This window comes from Chiloscyllium plagiosum, chromosome 11 (genome assembly GCF_004010195.1).
Source record: "Chiloscyllium plagiosum isolate BGI_BamShark_2017 chromosome 11, ASM401019v2, whole genome shotgun sequence".
NCBI lineage: Eukaryota > Metazoa > Chordata > Chondrichthyes > Orectolobiformes > Hemiscylliidae > Chiloscyllium > Chiloscyllium plagiosum.
Genome location: NC_057720.1, coordinates 85,156,207 through 85,183,421, shown reverse-complemented (window position 1 = coordinate 85,183,421; position 27,215 = coordinate 85,156,207). Strand labels below are relative to the sequence as shown.

General features: G+C 40.4%; 1 protein-coding gene and 1 long non-coding RNA gene across 2 annotated transcripts in view; one reads left to right on the top strand and one right to left on the bottom strand.

Moving 5' to 3' along the window:
• atf6 (activating transcription factor 6) overlaps positions 1 to 27,215 on the top strand; it is a 335,361-nt gene that overhangs the window by 75,249 nt on the left and 232,897 nt on the right. Inside the window, exons 8-10 of the mRNA XM_043699998.1 lie at positions 9,172 to 9,357; positions 19,161 to 19,252; positions 25,626 to 25,766. Coding sequence (XP_043555933.1) covers positions 9,172 to 9,357; positions 19,161 to 19,252; positions 25,626 to 25,766 — 419 coding nt within the window. The remainder of the gene's footprint in view (positions 1 to 9,171; positions 9,358 to 19,160; positions 19,253 to 25,625; positions 25,767 to 27,215) is intronic.
• Positions 5,194 to 12,270, bottom strand: LOC122554644. Its single transcript, XR_006313049.1, has 3 exons — positions 12,086 to 12,270; positions 6,019 to 6,021; positions 5,194 to 5,203 (listed from the first exon to the last, which is right to left on the bottom strand). It is a non-coding gene; the product is annotated as an uncharacterized LOC122554644 (long non-coding RNA).

The window sequence follows — 27,215 nt, the reverse complement described above, 5'->3', positions numbered from 1 at the left end:
ACTGGAAACCCAGGGCCAATTTTGCAACAGAATGTAAATGTTCTGCAAAGCGGTTGCCCACCTGCACTTTGTCTCCCCAAAGTAGAGGAGACCACATTGTGAACAGTGAATACTGCAGACTATATTAAATGAAGTGCAGATAAATAATTGCTTCATCTGGAAGGTGTGCCTGGAGCTTTGGATAGTGAGGAGGGAGGAATGAAATGGGCAGTGTTGCACCTTTGTGATTGCATGGGAAGGTGCTGTGTGGGTATCAGGAGAAGTTGGAAGTGGAGGAGGAGCAGATCAAAATGCCTTGGAGGGAACTACTCCTGTGGAGGGCTGATGGAGGGGAGGGGAGCATGTATGTGTTGGTGGCATCCTGCTGGAGGTGGTGGAAATAGTGGCTAATGGTCCTTTGGATATAAATGCTGGTGGGATGATAGGTGAGGATGAGGAGAATCCTATTTTTGTGAGAGGGAAGAGCAGAGTGAGGGCTGAAGTGCATGAGGTGAATCGGACATAGCTGAGTGTCCATCAACCTTCTTCCTGGGTTGAGGAAGAAGGTGGACATTTCAGAGGGCCCCTTTGCCGAAGTTGGCATCATCAGAACAGATGCGAGAGAGACAGATGAGCGTGAAGAATGAAGAGTCTTTATGGGAAGCAGGGTGAGAAGATGTATAGTTAAGGTAACTTGTGGGAGTTGGTGGTGTATAGTGGATATTGGTGACCAGCCTCTCTCCGAAAATGGAAATAGAGATGTTGTGGAAAAGAAGGAAGGAGTCAGAGATGACAGGGTGAAGGCAAATGTTGGGTGGAAATTGGAAGCGAAATTGATTAATTTTCCCATTCTGGATGAGAGAGGAAAGCAACGCCAATGATGTCATCAATGTACCGGAGAAAGAGTTGTGGGTGGGAGCCAATTTAGGAGTGGAACAAAGAATGTTCCACACAACTTACAAAGAGGTAGTCATAACTGTGACCCATGCAGGTAACCATGGCTGCACTTTTCCACTGAAGAAAGTAGGAGGAGTTAAAGAAGTTGTTCAAGGTGAGGATGAGCTCACCCAAGCAGAGAAGGGTGGTGGTGGATGGGGATGGTTCAGGCCTTTTTTCCGAGAAGAAGCAGAGAGCCCTTAGACCATTCTGATGGAGGATAGACATGTCAAAAGATTGCACATTCATGGTGAAGAGGAGGCAGATGGAGCCCACAAACTGAAAGCTCATAATGTGTCAGAAGAATTGCAGATGTAAGGATTATATTCTTTTGAAGCTTGAAATAATAGTTTTAACTTTTCCACACTTTGAGAGACAAAGCGTTTTTACACTTGAGAGATCCTCCATATTTCTTAAAGTGTTCGTTGCACAATGCAGTTACTCGTGTTTTGGCCTTTGATGTTATTTTGCACTCATAAATAATGAGCACTTCCCTTACCATGCAAAATTCTTTCTTCGCTCACTTCCCTCCCCACCCAAGTTGCCAACTCAATTCTTCAATTTCAATTTTTTTTTCCATTGCCATCAGCTTACACGGCTTCAAGGCTAAATGCAAGGATACATAGAGGGTAGTGCCCCTAGACTAGTGTTTCTGGCTTACTCTTTTTTTTGTGTGTGATCGACTGTCTCTCTACCTGACTCTGACTGACGTTAAGGTTTAATTAGAGCCCTGAGTTGTGGGAATTACTAATATTTTCAGGAATGGACAATTGAGTGAGCACATAATGCTGACTCACCAATTGCATGCATCTGTTGGCTGGCTAATTTAACATCTTCATAATTTTAAAAAATTTTGTTTACAACAATGTGCATAAATGTAACAGAATGGCTTCTGAAAGTCACAGTGCCTATAGCAGCTGCATGACAGAGACTTGTTTAATATGATTTCAATTGAATGGACTGATCATTTGCACCTCAGTCCTTTCTAACTTATCAGCAAAACAGTTTTAAGTTTGTGTGGAGTTCATGTAAAATCAGTTATTTTGCTTTCTGCTCCCAATTATTTCATCAATTAGAATGAGCAAGGAATGCTCAGCTGTCAGAATATCTTAAGATGGGACTCTAATTTCAAAAGGTTTACAGGAAGTTCACAACAATCAGATAAGGAGTGGATGCATACAAGTTTTAGATGGGGCTCATCATCATTTGCTTGGAGACTTTTTCAGTTGTACAAATTGTTGTCTATCATAGAACATAGAACATTACAGCACAGTACAGGCTCTTTGGCCCTTGATGTTGCGCCGATCAGTGAAACCAATCTGAAGCCCATCAAACCTACCCTATTCCATTTTCATCCATGTGTTTGTCCAATGACCATTTAAATGTCCTTAAAGTTGGCAAATCTACTACTGTTTCAGGCAGAGCGTTCCACACCTCTCCTACTTTCTGAATAAGGTAACTACCTCTGACATCTGTCTTATGTCTATCACCTGTCAATTTAAAGCTATGTCCCCTCGTGCTAGCCATCACCATCCAAAGAAAAAGGCTCTCACTGTCCACCCTATCTAACCCTCTGATTATCTTTATGTCTCAATTAAGTCACCTCTCAACCTCCTTCTCTCTAACGCAAACAGCCTCAAGTCCCTCAGCCTTTACTCATAAGACCTTCCCTTCCATATCAGGCAACATCCTAATAAATCTCCTTTGAACCCCCTCCAAAGCTTCCACATCTTTCCCATAATGCAGTGACCAGAACTATACGCAATACTCCAAGTGCGGCCACACTAGAGCTTTGTGCAACTCCAACATTACCTCATGGCTCTGAAAACCAATCCCTCTGCCAATAAAAGCTAGCACACCATATGCTTTCTTAACAACCCTATCAAGCTGGGTGGCAGCTTTCAGGGATCTACGTACATGGACACAGAGATCTCTTTGCTCATTTACACTCTCAAGAATCTTACCATTAGCCCAGCACTTTGTATTCCTGTTGCTCCTTCTGATTGAGATGTATGATGTTTGAGACATATAAATAGTGCAAATATAGCAAAACCTTTTCCTTAGTAGAAGGATCAATAACTAAGACATAGAACATTACAGCGTAGTACAGGCCCTTCAGCCCTTGATGTTGCGCCGATCAGTGAAATCAATCTGAAGCCCATCTAACAGGAGGATTTACAGAGGACATTAAGAAGAAAAATGGGTTGTGGTTGCCTGGACGCTTGGCTCGGTAACTAAGAGTCATTTCAGAACCTTTTAGATAAGCATTTGAAAATACCACAAGATACAAGAGAGTCCTTATCGTGCAGTGTTATTATCCCTATCTCTGAGCTAGGAAACCAAAGTTCAAAAAAAACAAAGAACTGAAATACTGGAAACCTAGAAATTGTTGGAAAAGACTCAGTAGGTCTGTCAGCATCTGTGGAGAGAAACAGTGTTAACGCTTCGGGTGCAGTGACCTTTCTTTAGAATGGGAGTTCAAGTCCTACCTGCTCCAAAGATAGGTGATGACTCTGAACTCCTCCAGTATATTACTCCTTTCATTCGGTCTGTTTGCAGGGGCAACTTAGATCAGTGTGATTTCCTAGCTAAGTTATGACAAGAACAGAATATGCTGTAGTTACGTGTATGAGAAACAAACTGACAACCATGGGGTAGACTAACACACTCCTTTTACCAGAGTGAATCTAGGTTTGGTTCCAACCCCTGCTTTCTTCATTCATTTTCTGCTTGCCTGATGACCCATACAGTTCTTGAGATGTAAGACAGTAGTGAAGGTGAACATCCATCATGCTGGTGATTAAATATGTGTCAACACATTTCTACTCTGTAATTCACATTGAAATTATTCAAGCAATTACTTGCAGCAAATGATGTTTGCAATTTATATCAAGATACTTAATTAAATGCTGCGTAATGTTACTGTTATATCCTACTGCAAATTTCTAAAATAGTTAAGTCAGGTGATGAGTGCTACAGCTCAGCTATTCTGAATTCAAATCCTGCTTGTGTCAAATTGCGAATTTGAATTAAACAAGTTTGCTTATTTATGGATTAGTGCTAGAAAACAAGCTGTAAAAGCTGCCAGATTGTTGATATAAATCAAAATGTTTGCATAATATATTTCCATGGAGGGAAACTGCCACATCATATATGTAACTCTTATCCTATGCTTTTGATGTTTTATGTCCTTAAAGGAACTTGGGATGGCAAATAAAAACTGCTTGGTCACTGGCATTTCAAGAATTACTAATTGAGGGCAAAAAAAAACTGCACTCTTGAATTTTTATTTTAAAAAAAGGAAAACTTCGTCAAGTATTAAATAAATTCAAGAATTATTGAATTACTATCATCTGTAATTGTGTATCATCAACAATCATTTGCAGCTCAGCTCCTTTCCAAGTCCCCATTTTGTGTTGCCTTACTTCAGCAATGCTTTATTTTAGCTTTTCAGGTATGGAGCCAGTATGCCCATTTCATGTCGGGCTAAAGTTGTGTTGGAGCCAAAGAAGAGTATGTGACCCAATCAGTGCCATTTTGAAGCAACCTCCCCTGTTCCCAGAGACTCTTTGCTGTTTTACATCTCTCCTTAACTCCAAGTTTGCCTATTCATTGCTCCTTCCCTTTCCTGAACCTTTACTGCGAGCACTTCAGAAACATGTTCTTTGCACGACTAAACAGGCCAGATTTTCTTCTGAAGAAGTGTCACTGGACCCGGAATGTTAACTCCGCTTTCTGTCCACTTATACTGCCAGACCTGCTGAATCTTTCCAACATTTTAGGTTTTTGTTTCAGTCTTATCCAGTCTTTTTTGTATGTTTTACCTTGAGATTGTGTGATAACTTGGGGCTAATGAAATGTAGAGTAGTTGCATTCATATTTAGTTTAACGATAGTTGTAAAATAAGTCACTTAGTCATAGAGTCATAGAGATGTATAGCACGGAAACAGGCCCTTCGGTCCAACTTGCCCATGCTGACCAGATATCCCAACCCAATCTACTGTCAGCAGTCAGCACAGATCCCTCCAAACCATTCCTATTCATATACCCATCCAGTTGTCTTTTACATTGCAATCTTACTAGCGTCCATCACTGCCTCTGGCAGCTCATTCCATACATGTATCACCATCTGCGTGAAAAAGTTGCCCCTTAGGTCTCTTTTGTATCTTTTCCCTCTCACCCTAAACTTATGCCCTCTAGTGCTGGACTCCCTCACCCAGGGAAAATACTTTATCTATTTATCCGATCCACGCCCCTCATGATTTTATGAACCTCTATAAGGTCTCCCCTCAGCCTCCGACACTCCAGGGAAAACTGCCCGAGCCTATTGAACGTCTCCCTCGAGCTCAAATCTTCCAATCTTGGCAACATCTTTGTAAATCTTTTCTGAACCCTTTCAAGTTTCACAACATCTTTCCGATAGGAAGGAGACCAGAATTGCACGCGATATTCCGATAGTGGCCTAACCAATGTCCTGTAAAGCTGCAACATGATGCCCAACTCCTATACTCAATACTCTGACCAATAAGGGAAACCAAATGCCTACTTCACTATCCTATCTACCTGCGACTCCATTTTCAAGGAGCTATGAATCTGCACTCCAAGGTCTCTTTGTTCAGCAACACTCCCGAGGACCTTACCATTAAGTGTAAAAGTCCTGCTAAGATTTGCTTTCCCAAAATGCAGCACCTCTCCTTTATCTAAACTAAATTCCATCTGCCACTTCTCGGCCCTTTGGCCCATCTCATCAAGATCTCGTTGTAATCTGAGGTAACCTTCTTCACTGTCCACTACACCTCCAATTTTTGTGTCATCTGTAAACTTACTAACTATAACTCTTAAGCTCACATCCAAATAATTTATATAAATGATGAAAGGTAGCATCTACTGCTCTGCCCTCATCAATTCTCTTTGCTGCTACTTCAAAAAATTCAATCAAGTTTGTGAGACATGATTTCCCATGCACAAAGCCATGTTTACTATCCCTAATCAGTCCTTGCCTTTTCAAATACATGTACATCCTGTCCCTCAGGATTTCCTCCAACAACTTGCCCACCACTGACGTCAGGATGACTGGTCTATAGTTCCCAGGCCTGTCCTTACCATCTTTCTTAATGAAGCAAGACAATTGAAGAATTGGACCAGTTGCCTAAGTATGAGGTATTAATAAGATGAAAACTATTGAAGTGGTATTTGCTTTATATATCTATTGTAATAGAGTAAATAAGACCTAATGGAGACTAAGAGCTGCTAATATTTCTCTCCAGTGAGTGGTGAACCTAATTGAGAATTCTTTTAACTGTTGCGTAAAATATCTCCATTTAGAGGTACGATGGCTCAGTGGTTGACACTGCTGCCTTACAGCACCAGGGACCTGGGTTCGATTCCAACCTCAGGTGACAGTTTGTCAGTGTGGAGTTTTCACATTCTCCCCGTGTCTGCATGGGTTTCCTCCAGATGCTCCAGTTTCTTCCCACATTCCAAAGATGTGCAGCTTAGGTGAATTGGCCATGCTAAATTGCCCATAGTGTTCAGGGATGTGTAAGTTAGGTGCATTAGTCAGGGTAAATGTGGGGTAATAGAGTAGGAGGAATGGGCCTGGGTGGGATACTCTTTGGAGGGTCGGTGTGGGCTTGTTGGGCCGAAGGGCCTGTTTCTACCCTGTATGCATTCTGTGATTCTATAGACGTTTGTAACAGTGCACAGGTTGAATTGTGGTAGTTGGTTTAGCTCAGTTAGCTAGTGTGTTTTACTGAATAAAGCCAACAGCATGAGACTACTCCCCATATTAGATGTTGTCATTCAGGGCAGCCTGCCTCCTTTCATTGTCCAAAAGCCCACAAAGTTGCCCCACAATGATATAGCCAATTGTGTCAGCTGACAGAAATAAATGCCCGCTCTTCTTCATGAAATACAGCTAATTGCCTTTCCTTATCTAGTTTAGATTAATGCACCAATGATGTGAACTCAAACTATTCTAACACTAACTTTGATAAGTTCAGCATAAAGGGTCCAGAGGTACAGAATCCTTGAACTGTGTGAAAGAAAAGTTATTGCTGTATAGTGGGTGAATTGGAATGGACACTTTTGGATTTGCAGAATGAGCCAGGGCAAATGCAATGTCTATGAGTGGGAGAGCATTTTAGTGTAAGTAATTACAGAATTCAGTTAGATTTAGTTAAAAATCGCACAACACCAGGTTATACTCCAACAGGTTATTTCAGAAGCACTAGCTTTCGGAGCATTGCTCCTTCATCAGGTGATTGTGGAGTATAAGATCATACAACACGGAATTTATAGCAAAAGATTACAATGTAATGCCTCTGAAATTATACATTGAAAAGAACTTGGATTGTTTAAGTCTCATCTTTTAGAATGGCCATGTTAGTTTCGGTTCTTTCATATGTAAATCCCAGAACTTTTTAAAAGTTATATCCTCAAAATAGCTTTAACAATAGGTGCCATCTCACGCTGCAAGATGTGTCAATGGGTCGATACAGATACCACCATTACATGTGGGGACACATCCCACCATGTGCATAGCAGGTACTCGTGATTTGGCCAACATTGTCTAACTCATATGCTGCAGGCAAAGATGCTCTGAGGCATAATACATTGGTGAGACTGAGCAGAGGCTACGGCAATGGATGAATGGACACTGCACCACAATCAACAGACAAGAGTGTTCCCTCCCATTTGGAGAAGATGTCAGTGGTCCGGGACATTTGACCTTGGATCTTCAGGTGACCATCCTCCAAGGTGGACTTCGGGATAGGCAACAACACAGTGGCTGAACAGAAGTGATAGCCAAGTTCAGTAGCCATGAGGATGACCTCAATTGGGATCTTGGGTTCATGTCACACTACAGGTGACACACACACAGACAAACACACACACACACTCGCTGACACTCTTATTTCCCCACCCCATGCACACATGCAGACATACAAGTTTGTGGGGTGAGTTTGTACTTGCAGAATTACATTTTATTTCACTCAAAAGTGACAAGAATTCATGTAAGTTTCTGTAAATCCCTTTTTTAGATTAGAATCAGTATGAACGTTGGGGCACAGACAGCCTCACACAGGGCACCTCACACCTTCAGTGTATTACTGGGCCGATATGGTACCTATTGGTAAAGTTCATTTGAGAATGTAACTTTAAAAAAAAGTTGTGGGATTTATATATGAAAGAACTGAAACCAACATGGTCATTCTAAAAGATGAGACTTAATAAACAATCCAGATCTTTTTCAATATATCATTTCAGCTACACTGTAAACTTTTGCTATAAATTTTGTGTCTTACGATCTTATACTCCACAACTATCTGATGAAGACACAGCACTCCAAAAGCTCGTGCTTCCAAATAAATCTGTTGAATGATAACCTGGTGTTGTGTGATTTTTAACTTAGTTGGGGAAGGATAGTGTAAAATATCCAATAGTATGAAGGTAAGGAAGGAATTATTTCAAGTTTTAGAAATTTTGATATTGAGTCCTTTAGATTCCGTTGAAATGTAGACGATTTATAGGTCAGAAACAGGTCATTCAACAGAACTGGAAATCTCCTTCCACCTTGTTTCATGGCATCCCATCCTGGAAGGATGTTATTCTCTGGTCTTTTTCAAGCGTTGACTGAATCACTTAAAAACATGTAAGTGCTCCAAACTGATATTGAATCCCCCTGCTCACACATTTCAAATTAAACTTTATTTTTCCTTTCTGCTCTGCCCTTCTCATAATTAGATTAGATTCCCTACAGTGCAGAAGCATGCCCTTTGGCCCAACAAGTCCACACTGACCCTCTGAAGAGTAACCCACCAATACCCATTTCTCTCTGACTCATGCACCTAACACTATGGGCAATTTAAAATGGCCAATTCAGCTTTTAAGTGAAAGCAGACCTCAAAGCAGAGACCAATAGTTTTCAGGTGTAAAGGGAATTACAGGATTTAGGTATATTGAGGGATTATGGATTTCAGATTGAAGATAGATCAGGAACAGTGGAAGAACAGGACTGAAGAGCCAGATAGCTTACTCCAGCTCCCGTTTCTAGTCCTATAGATCCAATTATAATATATTATTGCATTCTTAAAAAGTGCTGTGCAGCTTATTTCTGAAATGCCAAGTAAGGAGCACAATGTTTGCTCAAAGTTGATACTAAGTTTGGAATCAAAGATTTGATTGCTCACAAATTAAGCTTGGAGTTGTAAGGTTTTCAGTTATTTAAATTCATTCTGTGTTGCTATCTAATAGGTAAATGCATTAAGACGACAAGAAAGAATGATTAAGAACCGTGAATCAGCAAGCCTGTCCCGGAGGAAGAAGAAGGAATATCTGTTGAATTTGGAGTGCAGGCTTCGATCTGCACTGCTTGAAAATGCAAAGCTAAAGAATGAAAATGGTTTTCTTCAAAAACAGCTTCAAGAGTTGATGTCAGAGGTGAGCCACTTTCCAAGTAGACGTTAAGACAGACAAGTTTAGGTTTGCATATTGAAGAATGGGTAAAAGAATAGATTTATATCATGTTATGGACTGAAGAATAGATTTGCATCATGTTCGACAACATGGAGTGAAATACCGCAATCAGAATATCTAATGTAAGCTCAAAAAGTGGTATCGATCTTTTAATTGAAACTGAGTAACATTTTCTATAAGCTTTTTTTTAATGTTACAACTTGCCTGAAGTGTCACAAAGCACTTCAGATGCATTTAATTACTTTGAAACATGATAACTGTTATCTGTATGATATGGCTGTATGAGTGCATAAACATCTGAGACAAATAGATGCTTGAGCTACAAATGTTTACCAGAAGCGGGATTGTACTGTTTTCTGAGTGGCGTCATAGGCTCCCTGATGTCCATGGGTGAAGGTAGTTAGTCTCTGTTTAACAAGCCAATAAGGACTGCTCATTGCACAATACAATAGTCCTTCACTGCAGCTGAGGCTATGTATTCCATGTCAATGGGGGAAAATAATGGTTCTGCTCCATTTGTTGGAGTTCATTTTCAGTCTATTAATATACAAGTTGGTGTTTATCCAACAGTTTATGGAGTCGCTTTTCCAACTAAATAAAAACCAGTGGAATGTGCATTTTATAATATATGAATTAAGGTAGTAGTAAAACTGGAGAGTTTTACAAAGTGACTTTCTGAAGAGGTTTCACCCCTGCCTTTTGGAATAGAGGTTCATGACTTGTACACATTGAGTAAAATAGCCTTTCAAGCATATTTTTCATGATGAAATTATATATAAAATTAACTTGTGCTTATGCACAATTTAATGTTGTACCGAAGGTAGACCTGGTTTCCCCATCACGTTCAGTTTGCTTGTTTCAGTGGTTTCTGCAGTCTTGAATCTTTGGTATTGCAGCTTATGGATTTGTCATCTCATGGATCATGTTTTTTTTTATAGATATTTTTAATGAAAAGTTAACATGTTTTTACAAGTTTACAAATAAAAAAACCCAAGTATAAACATTGATATACAATTAAATCTTAAATAAATATTAGCCAAAATCTATCAAACAAAAGAAGAGATACTGAAAAGAAAAAAAACAAGACAAAACTCAACTAACTACTAATCTAACCCACAACTAACCAGAGTGTATGATTAAATCTCTTACTTTACTCAAGAAAAGAAAAAAAACAACGGATAACACAGAAATTAAGTAGTAAAGTAGATGCTCAGAATGTGTTAACATCAGATGGTAACAAAACCCGTATTCTTGCAGGATTCCTCTCCCAAGGGGCCCCGGACCAGCCAGGGTCATTGTCTCAATTAGATAAAAGCCTTTGATAGAATGGCTGAAATATCTGTATCTGTGTAATTCAAGAAGGGTTGCCATATTTTATAGAATAATTTGGTTTTTTGGTGCGCCATGTTTGTAAGGAAGTCATGGGGAATACATTCCATGATCATTCTGTGCCAATTCAAAGGTCCAGGAGGGCCCTCAGCCACCCAGCTTACCAAAATAGTTTTCCTTGCACAGCAAGAGAGAATGGAAAATAATCTCTTCCCGTGCACATCCAGAGAAGGCAAGTTCAAAAAGCCCAAAAGGATACTCTAATTTCCGTTCCTAAGATTTCTGTCAGGGCGTTTGCTACTTTAGTCCAATACTTATGGATCTTATGACAGGTCCATAAGCAGTGTACAAGAGTGCCCACCTCTGTTTTACATTTGGGACACATTGGAGATGCTCCTACCTTAAATTTTGCCAATCAGTCCGGTGCTATATGGACCCTATGAAATATCTTCAACTGAATGGCCTGAGTTCTGTTACAGATGGAGATTTTTCTGGCATTTTCCCCAATGTCATTCCACGTTTCTATGGAAATTTCCAGCACCAAATCCTGATCCCATGTTTTAAGCAGATTGTCCATATCTTCCGATACTTCGTCATGTAATAAATGATAAAGAGTGCTGACCGAAGGTAAAATGGCCATAACATTGGCCATAACACTCTACTTTCTCTGTCTGATTTATAAAGACTATCTAATAGTATAGTCTTTTTCTGTATGTAATCTCGAATTTGGAAGTATCGAAAGATGCAGCTGTTCAAAAGACATCAGGACCCCTTCCTTAAACCAATCCCCTAAACAGCAGATACCCCTGGATCTCCAGAGTCTGAATGTGGCATCTGTAAGCCCCAGTTGAAACCCCCATTCCCCCACTATCGGAGCATAGGGGGATGTTTTCTGTGAATTGCCCTCGTTTTGCTGCATTATATTCCAAGCTTTAATTGTATTTAGTATTATAGGGTTTTTACAGTGATACGTGATGATTTTCCTCTTGTCTGAAAATAAGAGGTTAATAAGTGGGCATTTTACTTGAGAAGCCTCGATGTCCAGCCAGATTGATTGCAGGTCAGACAAGACCCAATCGGCTATATAGCTTAATAGGGAACTTAACTGATATTTCCTAAAATCTGGAAAATCCAGTCCTCCCTTTGCCTGTGGAAGCTTCCTCAGCTTAATGAGGGGCCATCTATGATTCCAGATGAGGGAATCCAACCAGCCATACAATTTGCGTAGTGCCAACCTCGGCAGCATCACCAGAAGCATTCTCATAGGGTATAGGAGACGGGGCAGGACATTCATTTTAATTAGTGCCAATCTACCCAGCCAGGAAATTGCAAGATCTCCCCATCGCTGGAGGTCCTGTCTTACCCTCTCCAATAAATGCACAAAGTTAGCCTTGTATAGCTGGCCAAATACTGGGGTGGTAAAACTGCCTAAATATAAGAAACCCTCCAGAGACCACCGAAAGGGAAAGTGGGATCTGTCCGATAGATGGGAGATACTAGGAAAGCCGCCCATTGGCATGGCCTCCGATTTTGAAAAATTAATTTTATAGCCTGAAAATGCACTCAATATATTAATAACTTGGATTAAGTGAGGCGCGTACATTAGGGGATTACTGAGGAATAGGAGAACATCATCTGCATAAAGGGTCATTTTATGTTTACCTGTACCAATCCTCGGGGCCGTTATATTAGGGTCAGCCTGTGTAGCTTCTGCTAGTGGCTCGATTATTAGCGTAAATAGCAATGGTGAGAGAGGACATCCTTGACGGCAGCCCCTACCCACACTGAAGCTATCCGAGCCTAGTCCATTGGTAATCACAACTGCGTTGATCATTCTACAGTGTTGAGACCCATTTGGCAAACACCTTTCCAACGCCAAACCTTTCCAATGTGTAAAACAGATATGACCACTCAACCCTGTCGAATGCCTTTTCCGCGTCTAAAGAGACTACTACTCCCAGTACTTTTCCCTGATGGCAGGCTTGAATCACATTTAAAACCCTTCTAACATTATTGGATGATCCTCCTTTATGATGTATGGCAATACACTTTCTAGCCTCATTGCTAACATTTTAAAAAGGATTTTAAAATCTACATTTAGCAAGGATATTGGTCTGTATGATGCACAGTCTTCTGGGTCCTTTCCTTTTTTGAGAATAAGGGAGATATTCTCTTCTTTCAGCGAAGGCGGGAGACAGCCCTGACTGTATGAGTAGTTTTACATGCCCATAAGTGGACCAGCCAATATTTCTGTAAATTCTTTGTAGAATTCAGCTTGAAAGCCATCTGGCTCTGAAGTTGCCTGATTGCGTCAAGTATTTCTTGGATTGTTAGGGGAACATTCAGGACTGATACCTGTTGCAGGGTTAGGTTCAGAAAGGTCAGGTTTTTAAAAAATGACTGCATCCTCCTAGCTCTATTTTCGCAGTCCTGTGATTTATATAAATCAGAATAAAATTTTCTAAAGATTGTGTTAATCCTTTTGTGATCATGTCAGAGTACCCGGAATTTCCTTGATAGACGTGATAGTTTGAGGGGCCTTTTTTTTTCTTTGCGAGAAATGCTAAGTATCTACCAGGTTTATCGCCAAATTCATATAACCTTTGATTTGCAAATAATATTTCCCTCTTAGCCGTTAGGGTAAGCGTGGTACTCAGAGCTGTCCTAAGGGTTTTGATCCTTTGTAATTTAATAATAGAAGGTCTGTCAGCGTATGCTGTTTCAGCTGCTTTTAAGACAGCTTCAGGCAGACACTGCTGTTCTCCCTTTAATTTTTTCAGGGTCGCCGAGTATGAAATGATCAAACCTCGCGTGTAAGCTTTGATGGTCTCCCTCATCATTGATGGGTTGCTAGCCGTGCCTGAATTAATTTCTTCAGAGTTTAAATTCTTGAGAGGAGTACTTTACAAATTTACTATGTTTCATCAGGAAGGGGTCCATATGCCAATGCCGGGGGGATGTCTCATTGTTCCTCGCCTTGACTTCCATGTAGACAGCAGCATGATCAGAAATTGTTATACTACCTATTTTACAGGATGATATGGAATTTTTAAAAATAGAGGGGGCAAAAAGCATATCAATTCTGGTGTGACATTTATGTGGATTGGAGTAAAAAGAAAAATCTCTGCCTTGTGGGTGAAGGCATCTCCACACATCTACTAATCCTAATCCTTTATTCAAATCCACAATTGTCTGGATCTCGGGGTACTCCTGCAGTACTCTTGGGAATCCTATCTATTTCCGGGTCCATAATACAATTAAAGTCTCCCCCTATAATTGTATAACGAGCACAGAGAGCCATCAATTTGGAGAAGGCTTCCGTTATAAATTTAAAAGGATGTTCCGGTGGACAATACAGATTTAAGATCCCATATTCCTCTCCATTTATAAGAGCTTTATCAGAATATATCATCCAGATTCGTCTTTTATCTGATTTAGGGTTTTGAAAGGGAGATTCTTCCGAATAAGGATGACAACTCCCCTACTTTTTGAGCTGAAGGAAGAAAAGAAGGCCTGATCAAATCCATCCTGTTGTAATTTCAAGTGTTCTTTATCCAATAAAGAACACTTGAACACTCGCCTGTAGGAGAGCTATATCAACCCTTTCTTTCTTGAGGTTTGATAATATTTTCTTCCTTTTGACTGGTGAATTACTCCCCTTGACATTCCAGGTGCACCATTTAACCGAATGATTAACCATAATCGTCCGGGCAAGTCTGAGACCCCTCTGGAGAAGAATCCCTATCCAAAACATCCCGAGCATAGAACATACAAAATTCACAAAAATAGAGGTTCTTTAATACACTCACATCAATATAATAAAAAACTATTTCTAAATAGAAAAAATGTAAAATAAATTTAAATGGAGATTTTCCCCCTTGTTCCCAGGGGGCATCACTTCCTTTCCAAAAGCCCATCATATCTTCTCCCAACCAGTGTCCCACCCTTGACCCAGGCAGCCCATCATAGAATACAAAAAAATGCAAATATGCTACAAAGCTAGAGTTAACAGTGAGTACTCTCCCCGCCCCTCACACCAACACCTAGATATATTTGGTAATGTTAATACCATGTATGAACATATATAGCTATAAAATTACAGTCTCGACAAATAATAATTAAATATAGTAATACAAAATAACAGGGGAAAACAGCCCCGCTCTTAAAGACAGAGATAAAATAGGATAAGGTAACCACTTCCCCCCCACCTACATTAACTAAACCACCCGGCCTATGTGTGTGTATATATATGTGTGTGTGTTTTTTTTTTTAAAACGAGGGGAGAAAATCGCTAAGTGAAGAACAAATAAATAAACCCCTCTCCCCACCCCTCGGAGATAATATTAAACAATAAGGTAATGAAAGGAAGAAAACGGGTAAACTGGGGTGGGGGGGAGGGCAGAACAACATCATTCACCACTCGAATTAACTCTTACAATTTATCTAAGAGAGTCCAGAAATTCCTTGGCCTTCTCCGGCGATCCAAAGTTGTACACGGACCCTTCATGGCTAAAATGTAGCGTCGCTGAGTACTGCAGGGAGTAGTGAATGTTTAAATCCCTTAAACACTTCTTCGTTTTGTCAAACGCCTTCCTCTTTTTGACCAAAGCTGGGGAAAAGTCTTGGAATAGCATAATCTTAATCTTTTATAAATCATGGCTTGGGGATCTTTCCCAAGATTTCTGGAAGCTTCTAAACGCATCTGCCTCCTTGTAGCTCTGCAGCTGGAACAGGATCGGGCGGGGGCACTGGTTCGAGCCGGGCCTGCGCATTGCAACCCGGTAGGCCCATTCCACCCTTACCTGGCCTGATCCAGCCTCCAGATTTAACAGCTGTGGAAGCCACTGCTTAAGGAACGCTGTCAGCTGGCCTTCCTCTACCTGTATGGGAAGGCCCAGCAAACGAATATTTTTTCGACGACATCGATTCTCGAGGTCGTCAATGCGATTTTCTAAGGTCTGGACTCGCTGTTCGAGACTCTGGACCCGACCCATGGCAGATTCTGCGATAGTCTCGGAGGTCGCGGCCTTTAGCCCCGTCTCTCCGATTCGGCGCTCGATTTCCTTGATGTCTCAGTCGTGCTTTTGTAGCGCGGCCGAGAGTGAATTCCATCTGCTCCGGGACTCTTCGATGAAGGCATCGACCTTCGCATCAAGTTTGGAGAATACTTCCACGAGGCTCGCTACCGTAGGTAAGTCCCCCGGGGTGGCTGCAGACACCTCTGCTGCGGTGGGGGAGGGGTTCCTGTGTGCTGAGAGCTGCGGGCACTTTTCCCTTCAGTCATTTTTGCAGGAGACTATACTGTTTAAATTTAGTACAGAGCAACTAATTATATTAAGTAAAAACTATTTTAAATATTTTGCTAAGTGTGGTGGAGGCGAGTGGCCCACTTTGCCCAAGTCTTGGGAGGAGCACTGCAGACTCAAACTTGCTGGGTCACCATCATCTTGGATCTCCTCATAGATCATGTTAACGATTAGCTCCGTGCATATTTACAGGCTGATAATAACTGGTCCATTTGCTTCAACTATGGAAGAAATTTCTAATGTCCATCCCAGGGATCTGTATTGGAATTTGAGATGGAAAATGCCAACGCATGAAATAGCCGACATGTTGTTAAGTTATCTTGTGTGGACTGTGCCACATTGTGCAAGTTTCCTGAGTATGTCTTCCACAAGAGCTAAAATGCTGGTTTTTTTTCAAATGGGAGCTGTACTGGGCATCTTGTGAACTGCGTTTTTTGGAGAGAGAGAGAGAGAAAACTGTCTGTGCTTCAGCACAGGCTTGTAGCCTTTAGTCTTGTTTTTGTAGCAGTTTCATCTTAGTTAAAGTTATGACTTCAGCTCTGAAATCTGACAGATTGACTGATGGATGATTGCTAGAAAACAGACTGTTTACAACTAGCAGGCTACAGTCACCTGTTCGGGCTTTACCATCCACTTAACTAGTTATCATGACTAGTTTTTAGCACCTATGTACTGCCACCATGATGCTAGGGGAAAGTAGGACTGCACATACTGGATAGTCAGAGTTCAACTTTGTGGAGTAGAAAAGCACAGCAGATCAGGCAGCATCCGAGGAGCAGGAGAATTGATGTTTCGGGCATAAGTCATTATGATGCACTTTGTGGTTTTCTATATGTTAGTCCATGTAACATACAGCATGAAGACTCTATGTATTATGTTTACCCAATACCACCTCTCTTCAGTGCTGGAAACACCTCTGTACTTCTGAAACTCTAAACCGACTTTGTTAATTTTGAGACTTATACTAATTATTTCATTGCCAGACTTCCGCTAACAGAAATTTGAGGGTGCATACATGCGGATCAGTGGTCGGCACAACATCGTGGGCTGAAGGGCCTGTTCTGTGCTGTACTGTTCTATGTTCTAATACTCATGCAGAACTGCGACTCGTTTTCTGACACTCAGAAGTCTTGATTAATCCACATTTGCTTACATTCTGACAAGTCTAGAGGTAACAGTTGCAGAATTTTGATGTTATAAAGTTGGAAAGAAGTGATTTTATTGATTTCATAGATCTATGGAAGCTGGATCAAATACAGTGTTCAGTTTGTGAGCCTGGGTCAACTCAAACCTTTCCAAAATCAAATCTCAACTCAGACTAAGGACCAGCGGCTAGTTTTTTATGTGTAATGAAGTTCATGACTTCCCAATATTTTGGGGGAAATTATTGCTCACCCATAACTGGATCTTGGGTAAGCAGTTGGTGAAGGTCAAAGTAATGAAGAAAGTTACTGGAGGCAGTTGTGAGGTAGAGCTGGGTGTTGTAATTAGTTATCTCTTTATAGTTGCTGTGTGTATGTCCAAGTCACTTGATGACTTCAGGTTGTTTTGCATCCTAAAAGTACAAACATGCAAAATAAAAATTACAATTATAATATTTTCATGAATCAGCGTGCATTCTTGCATTGGATGCTTTAAGTATGCAAATTTAGAGCATCTTTCAGGCAGGCATGTGGTCACCTTTATTTGCAGGATTGTGATTTGCTCACTTTGGTTGTACAGAGGAACCTTGATTATCTGAATATCAATTGTCCGAATTTCGCCTTATCCAAAGAAGATCTCAAGGTCCCGATAGAAGCATTACATCAGAGAGGTGTTTCCAGCACTGATCATGTCTTTTGTTTACAATGATTAAAAATGAACTCAGCTTACTGAAGTGCTGCCGAGAACAGTCCTGGATGTCGATGGTAGCACGGATACCATCTCCAAATGACTGACCGCCCGCCCGCCCTTTCTCTCGCCCCCCCCCCCCTCCCCCCACACACTTTCCCTGGAGCTCTACACAGGGGTGTACCCTAAACCTCCCTTCCCCAGATAATCTCTCTAACATTGTCCTGTACAGGGCAAAGGTGGAACTTGTCAAAATGTTGCAGGAAAATGTTGTGTGTGTGCGCGCGCGCACTATTTTGAGACTCACCCCCACAAAGGCAGCAGCAGCAGTCTTCCTGGCGGTGTCCAGTCTGGCTGCCCTGAAGAAAGTGTGGGGGCTGACCAAGGGTGTGAGGTGGGGTGGCTGGGGTTGGGGAGAGTACAGGGGCGGGGGTAGAGGTAGATGGGGGTGAGGTTGGACAGGGTTGGGGGGTGGGTGGGATTCGCACTTTGTGTGTAGCTGCCTCGAATCCTGAACGGGGAGTGGACTTCGCAAGTGCTCGCTGTGTCTATCCCATTGAACTGATGGCGAGGGTGGGGAGTCTTCAGCAGTGCTGCAGGTCCCTGATACACAAGTGTGTGTCTGCTCAGAAACAAACCCTGAAATAGAGAGAGGGAACAAGCCAGGCAGAGCGAGGAGAAAGGAAATTTCAGAAAACTCTGAGCCCCAGAGGAGAGGCATTGAATCAGTTACTGAATAATCAATTATCCGAACAAAATAGCGCCCACCCATCTAGTTCAGATAATCGAGATTCCTCTGTATCTGCTTAAAGTAATGCAGTATTAGATAGTTGCGATGTGTGAGAGAGTTAAGCATGGGAGAGAAAAATTATTTGCCTGGCTGTGTATATTTTATAGCCAGTTTGGCTAAGAATGTTCAACAAATGGTTCAATGTAAAATGATCCAGCGTGAAGACAAGCTTTGAAAGAAACACATGTTTGTCTTGGGTTTGTCATAAAAAATTCTAATGTAAAAAATAAAAAATGTAACATCACACCTTATGTAATGCAAAAGTAGGTATTTTTACTATAAAGTGGCTGCATATCAATGTGGTGGTACTTGAAAGGATATCAGGCAATGCTTTTGTGAATGAAGTGAGGAGGTGGCATTGGAATAAAAAGGGGCCTGAAAAGGGTTGGGAGAAGGAGAATACAGCAGTCAAACATGAAGATAGTTTCATGCTGTTGTGAAGATTGCAATAGTTTCATGTATTTGGAATCTCCTATGCATTTGATGGTGTCACTACCCCTCTTCTCTTTCAGAATCAGCAACTAAAAGTTACTACTCCAAAGCGAAGAGCTGTATGTGCCATGGTATTGCTGGCATTTATTGCACTCAGTTATGGTCCTGCAAGGTAAGTTTCATTACTTGGAATTTTCTGATCTCATCCCATGTGTTATTGCAGGAACTGACTGAGTTCTCAGCCTCAGAAGTTAACTGCCAAGGTCTTTGATAATTTTTTGTAATAATAGGTCAACATATGAGCAGATAATAGCATCAATACAATTGTAATTGATAACAGAAGTCCATTTTTTTAATGGTTGTAAATGAGTTATAAAGAAAATCTATACAGCTGGCTGTATGATCAATTTTTTAAAAAGTTTATCTAGTTGTTACCTGGTGTTCAGTTCCCAGGTGTTTGCAGTCCCATTTTTTGAATTTGTATTTAAGTCATAACTGAACTGATTTAAATCATAATTGAGTTGGGACACCAAAGTCAAGAGATTCCAAGTTTATAAACTGAGTGCAAGCATTTGGCTGCTGGAGGTAGATTATGACTCCTCAGTACTCATAAAAATAGATATTGCAGAGAGTGCATTGGAATTCCATGCTGTTTGGTTGATGGAAATTTAGGCTTGAATTGTCACCAGTGTTTCCATCTTAGGAATTTAAGTGTAGGTGTTACAGTAGTGATGCTTTCCTTAAGAGGGCTTTTCCAATAACTGGGATTTAATTCAGGCATATTATCCTTTATGGAAAATCTTCTGCTAAATCCCCCTGCTCCTCACTTTGCTATGAATTCACCTGGTACCTTACTGATTGTGATGATGGGCAAAGTACTCAGATGTTTGACATTTCAGTGTTCTCAGCTTTTGAGATTGTCATTGCTTTTGCGAAGTTGGCACAGTAGCACAAGGAATGACATGACAATATTTTGGCCCAAGAAGTACCATGCCGGTAGCTCCATTAAATTCTGTTATGGTACTTACAAGGTTAAAACAATGTTTGATCACAGAAGTTACATCCCAGCGTAATGATATATTCCAGCAGTTAGTTGGCTGATTTCTGGCAGTTGTTATGAGGTTAGAGACCCACAGTAATTATAGGTAGTTGTGTAGTTAATCTCTTTGTGTAGCTAATAGCAGACTTGTAAGTTTAGTGGCTAATCATTGAAATACTGCCTGGTTCGAGTCCTTTCCTTTTCCTTTATCTTTTCCTTGTCTGTATCTATGTACCTTTGCTTGCATTCTTTAAGACTACCTTTGGATTTACTTGACGCTCTTTGACATTCTCCAAAATTTATTGGATGTGTACTTGTGAAGGCTGCTATCAATTTCCAAATATTTATTCTGCTATTCTTTGGATCTTGTGCAGTTACAATGTCCCAACCTCTGAGCCATAGAATATCATAGAATCCCTACAGCGTAGAAACAGGCCATTGAGTCCAACAAGTACATATGACCCTCTGAAGAGAATTCCACCCAGACACTATCCCTGTAACCCTGCATTTTTCACAAAGCTAGGTGAAATTGACTGGCGGTCATTAACAAATACCAAGAGGAGAGGAGTACTTGCCCTGTTAAATACTGGAATTGAGTTTGTGGTGAAAGTGCTAGGTAGCTAATGCATAAATCTAACCACCTTACGAAAATCATGGGGAGATTAACTCCAAGGTACCAGTTTTGCGAAGTTAAAAGCCAAGCGCTGTAAACTTGGCCATAACTTGAGATTCAAAATTTACAGGATACTTCCTTCTTGCGACAAGTTGTTAACCAGTTTGAAGAATAAAACCATGTATTAATGCTGTTAATTTTCAGCAGAATCTGCCCTTGTATGTGACTTTTTGAAAGCAATTTTCTCGTCAACCTATACCACCTTGTGTTCAGTGAGCTGTGAAAAGACCTCAGAGCACAGCCCCTGTTTCTAAACTTGTTTCTTGACTATACTGCATCAACACATTTTTTCTTGTGAGCATATCTGCTTTCTCATCCTCCTGTTGACTCATGTTTTCGTAGTAAACATTTGAGCTGGGTAATTCCTTGAAATTTTATAATGTGGCGGTGCTGGTGTTAGACTGGGGCAGAGAAGGTTAAAAATCACACAACACCAGGATATAATCCAACAGGTTTATTGGGAAGTACAAGCTTCTGAAGTGCTCCAAAAGCTTGTACTCTCAAATAAACCTGTTGTCGTGTGAATTTTAACCTTAAAATTTTAGACAGTTTACATTTTATTTCGGTTAAATTTAATTGCCATTTATTTTTGATTGCCAGTGCTGATCTAATTTCATGCAGATTCTCTTCGCTATAACTCAGTGTTTTCACAAAGGTGTTTTGGAATCGGAGATAAAATTCTGCAGCTTAGATGTTGACAGGTTTTCAAAATGATCAAGGAGAAACAACAGCAATTATTATAGGGTTGTTGTGGTTCTGTTCGCCAAGCTGGGAATTTATGTTGCAGACGTTTCGTCCCCTGTCTAGGTGACATCCTCCGTGCTTGGGAGCCTCTTGTGAAACGCTTCTGTGATCTTTCCTCCGGCATTTGTAGTGGTTTGAATCTGCCGCTTCTGGTTGTCAGTTCCAGCTGTCCGCTGCAGTGGCCGGTTTATTGGGCCCAGGTCGATGTGCTTATTGATTTAATTTGTGGATGAGTGCCATGCCTCTAGGAATTCCCTGGCTATTCTCTGTTTGGCTTGTCCTATAATAGTAGTGTTGTCCCATTCGAATTCATGTTGCCTGTCATCTGCGTGTGGCGCTACTAAGGATAGCTGGTCGTGTCGTTTCATGGCTGGCTCATGGCACATCAACTAGCCACAAAACAACACGACCAGCTATTCTTAGTAGCCAAGCACCTGAGCTACAAATCTTCTCACAAACTTTGAATTATTATAGGGAAAAGAAAAAGAGTTAGGTTCCATTATAATGTTCTTACACTGAGTAGTTGAGGCAAGGATTGAAGAAGCTGTCAAGGTTCAATCTCTGGCTCATGAATGACTTTTCTGGGCTGGGGTGCCAGAGGTGGTACTGTAATTGAGCCTTGCACTCATGCATAAGTGATGGGATGTGAAATTGATACTGACTATCCATTGACTTCTGGAGGAAAGATAGGCAAATGTAGGTGGTGGGTGAGGGTAGAATCAGGCAAGAAGACGGTACACTTGTGGGATTGTATTATTGCAGAGATTGCAACTTCACTGGCAAGGAAATTGGTCAAATGAATAAGTTTTATCCTAAATGTAAAATAGGCCTGAGAAACTAAGAGGCTGCTGAAGTTCCCTTTAATCTTAAGTTAATAGTCTCTAATTATATCACCTTTCAATCCCATTCCATATTATATTAAAAATTTGGTGGGTGGGTAACACAAACCTTGATTCATTCTTGACAGATTTCATCAAACCCAAAATACAAAATAGGATGAAATTTTGGAGATTTTCACTCCTCTAACTTTCACATCTAACTGCAGCTTGACTGTTTAGAGCCCACTACCTGTTAGATTATAGTAATTTTTTGTCAAATAATTTCAGTGAAGGACTGAGATTGCAGCAGAACCACTTAGTTTACCAGTTAATACATACAATTAACACTCGATCAGTAATGTATGTAGACAAATTAATGTAATGTCCTTAAATATGTGTATTATGAGGAATTAACAGAAATGAGACACTCAATCCAAACAGTCTATGCTTGTGTTGATGCTGTACTTGTGTTGATGCAACTTGCCTCTCTTTCAACATATTCTTGCTCCATTGTGCGCCTGTGCAACTTTCCCTTGAATCTATTGTTGCTATTAGCTATCTGTACTCGACATTTATGCTACTACATGATCAGGTTTTACGTTAATTACTTAGTCGACTTATTGTTGACTATCATATACTTATGATCCTGGGAGACAGTAATGACTGCAGATGCTCGAAGTCAGAGTCAATACATGTGAAGCAGGAAGAGCACAGCAGGTCAGACTGCATCTGAGGAGCAGGAAAGTCAACGTTTCGGGCCAAATCCCTTTGTCAGGACTTGTTCCAGCTTTATATCTATTGACACTACTTATGATCCTTGTTTGAATTCCCAAAATCTCTCTCTATCCTATGAATGCCTTCATTATACTAAAAATCTCACTCAGGTAAATTCTTAGTAATAGAAAAGCAGTTAACTGTTTGTGCTGGGCATGTGAAATTTGAGAAGAGGAAGTTTGGAAATACTTAGCAGTTTAGACAGCAACAGTGAAGAGAGAAGCAGTTCATTTTCAGGTTGATCACCTTTTGTGAGAACTGGGAAAGTTTGGAGATTTAACAGATTGTTCAAGAAGTACAGAATGGATGGAGAAGAGCAAAATAAAAGGACTTTCTTAGGGTGAAAGACATTATTTGACAAAAAGGATCATGATGCAAAATGGAAGGTGTTAGTAATGGGACGAGGAAAGAAACAGAAAATGGGCCAAGAGAACGTTTAAATGGGGATAGCAGAACTTTTACCAATAGCTGCTACCTCGAAAAATTTGGGAGTCGGGATTATAATCTGAAATTATTGAATTTGACATTGATCTTTGAAGTCTGAAGTGTCTGATCAAAAGGTAATGTATTATTCTTTGAGCTTTTTTTGAGCTTATTTTAAGCTTCAGTCGAGCAGTGTAGGAAAGGCTGAGGACACAGTAACAATTGGGTGGAGAATTAAAATCTCAGGTGACTGAAAAGCAAATGCAACCCTTAGCTGCCATTCCTAGTTTCTCTCCTGGCTCGACACAATTGAAGTCCCCTTGGTGACTAAACATCACAGATTAGTTAACCTGGTATTCCAAATGATACATTTTAAAGCTTAATGATCATGATTTTGTAGATATACCTTAAATTAAAAGCTGCAATGAGTAAAATCTTTGTTTTTCCAATGGAGCCACAAACTTTAAGAAGCATTCAACAGTAGAAGAGGGTTAGCGCCTACTGTACCTCATTTCTGCATCACAAATATTAGACTATGAAAGCTTCTTCCACACTGTCCATTGACACTCTGTTCTAAAGAATTGGTTGATCTATTTCAACTGGTGGATTTTCTGAAAGAGAAATTTTCTTTACCGATATGCTTCACCTTCTTTGGAGAAAAGCCAGCTACTGCAGCTTTCTAAATGCCATTGATGTGCTTATGACAATCCTCCCTCTGTCTCTTTTGACAATCTGTCCTAATATCTCCTCCTGTGGCATGTTGTGAGTGCATTGCAACATTTTGGTCTGTTAAAGGTTCTACATAAATGCAAGTTGGTGAGACCAGATAAAAAGCTAGATATTGTGAGTGTGTTTAAGGCCATATCACACAATTTCAAGCAAGTTTCGGGAATTTTTCCCTGTATTTAGTATGTCATGCTGAGCTGAGTTTTGAATAGTCTTGGTAATTAGCAACTTCTATTCCATTGTTCTTGGGAGGACACACTGGTAATGTGAGGTTGATTTTAAATCTGTTGAACTATTTGGTTATTAAAAGGTCTTTAAAATCATTTGCTATTTATTTGCTGCCATTGAGAATAAATTTGTTGCGAAAATGATGTCAAGAATGACTAACACTCAGTCAAGATTAATAAGCGGTTCTTAAGTTGGATGTTGCAACAAAATTCAAGTGGACTGCTGCAGTTTTTGTTTGGGATGTCACATTGCAGATTTTGTAATCCCATGATACTGTGATTCTAAATGGAGTTAGGATCGGTGTCAGAGATGAATCTGTGAATAGAAAAGCTTCCCACACTATTTTGGCATCATGTCAGCTGATAAGTGTTAAGCCGTTTCACTTCACAATGCAACTTCTTAAATAATTGTCAGAAATCCTGTTGCAACTTTATTCTGTCTTTAATCTTCATGAAGGCTAACTCTGACAAGCTGATCATTTTTACATTGACATTTTATTGACACTTGGACATTGGCAGTGACAATGCTAAATATTCTTTTTACTAATTATTCGAGACCTATCTCCCCCTTTGATTTGAAATCAATGTTTGAAGAAGGCTAAAATTTGTTGCAGAGTGAAAACTTTCATGCCGTGTAATTGACTCACTGTAATAACTGCTCTTCCAATAATTGGACTTGGATTCAAAATAATTATCTTTGATTTTATTGTTGTGATTTTAACTGATTTTTCTAAAAAATAGAACTCAACAGAACAAAATTGACATTAATTTTGCACTGGATAATCTCATTTGGCCAAGTCTGCAGGACGGAAGATGCAGGGTGGAGTTGTTTCTGGTGGAGATCTAATAGTGAGGTTTAAGGATCCACTTACTTTGTGAAAGTAGTAATATTGTATCTGCGGTAGTGATGAACTTTATAAGGAAAGTGTTTGACCCTGATAGTAAGTGAAAAAAATTGGCAAAATATTTAATTCCACAAAACTCCTATCTCTCATTTGAGTGAATCGTTAATTGAAGAGAAATTTTCAGAATAGAATGTTTTCAAAAATGCTAACAAGGTATGATACATATAAATATGGTCAATCTGTGGCAAAAGTAATTGTTTCTGTGTTCTTGTTAAGCATTTGGGAGAAGCATTCTGGTGCACTTCAGTCCAGTGGCAGTCCTGCTACTCACAGTAGACATCTTTTGGGATTTTCTGATGAAAACCGAGCCGGAAGCTTTCAGGAAAGAACTGAAAAGTTTACAGAGGAGAACTACAGGTAACTTTGTCCATTGACAACATGCACCGCAGGATGTTGGGATCTGAAACAAAATTGTTGGAGAAATTCAACAGGTCTGACAGCATCTGTTTCGAACCTGTAACGCTTCTCCAGAACTGTAACACATGAGAATATGCATGCTCAATTTCATATTGAAAAATTCAACAGACATTTTATTATGTATAACCATTACATTGCTCAGATATTTAACTGTCTGGGCTGATACTAACTTACAACAGAGGAACTTGCTTTCAGCAGCATGTCATACCTCAGATCACTTGAACTAAGTTGAAGTTGGATAAGATATTTATATGAGGCAAAAACAATGACTGCAGATGCTGGAAACCAGATTTTGGATTAGTGGTTCTGGAAGAGCACAGCAGTTCAGGCAGCATCCAAGGAGCTTCGAAATCGACGTTTCGGGCAAAGGCCCTTCATCAGGAATAAACGCAGTGAGCCTGAAGCGTGGAGAGATAAGCTAGAGTCTAGCTTATCTCTCCACGCTTCAGGCTCTCTGCCTTTATTCCTGATGAAGGGCTTTTGCCCGAAACGTCGATTTCGAAGCTCCTTGGATACTGCCTGAACTGCTATGCTCTTCCAGCACCACTAATCCAGAATAAGATATTTATATACTAAGGTCAAAGACTACTATGTGATGATGGTATCATGAGCATGTGTCTCAAAAACATATTGACACAGTAACTGAGAGATGTAAGACAACAAACAATATCCCAACGTGCTTCAAAAGGGAGTAAGCATTAGTATGAGCTTATGTGGAACAGTTAAAAGAATTGACCAAAAGTATCGGGTAACTATATAACTCTGTAACTATTCTATCTTTTCTTCGATTCTACTGTGATATCTTTGCCATCTGTTCACGCTCGCAGAGCCTGATCTTCTGCCTTATCAAGCCCCTTACCCTCCACCACCAGAGCAATTGCACGTAAACATAAAATGCAGCAAAATTATGAGAAAAACAACTGATGGAAACAAACAGTAGATGTTTGTAAACCAAAACTAAAGTCAACAGCCCAATAGGCTGGGCAGGCATGGATCGAGCTGCTTTCCACCCTGTCTCCAGTTCACTATTGTCTGTGGGTGCTGCAGCAGTTTCGATGTGGTCTTGGTTCATCTTTGAGAGTCTGGAGTTCTCCAAAAAAGAACAAACAAGCTATTATTTGTTTTTGAAACCAGACCTGAAAGTTAATTGCGGGTTGATTCTTGTTTAAAAAGTGTTTCACGGACCTTTGACTCCGGAAACCATAAAGTATAGGGACATGAATAGACCATTTGTCCCATCAAGTCAGCTCAACCATTCATAGAGTCATAGAGATATACAGCACGGAAACAGACCCTTTGGTCCAACCCGTCCATCCCAACCCAATCTAGTCCCACCTGCCAGCACCCGGCCCATATCCCTCCAAACCCTTCCTATTCATAGACCCATCC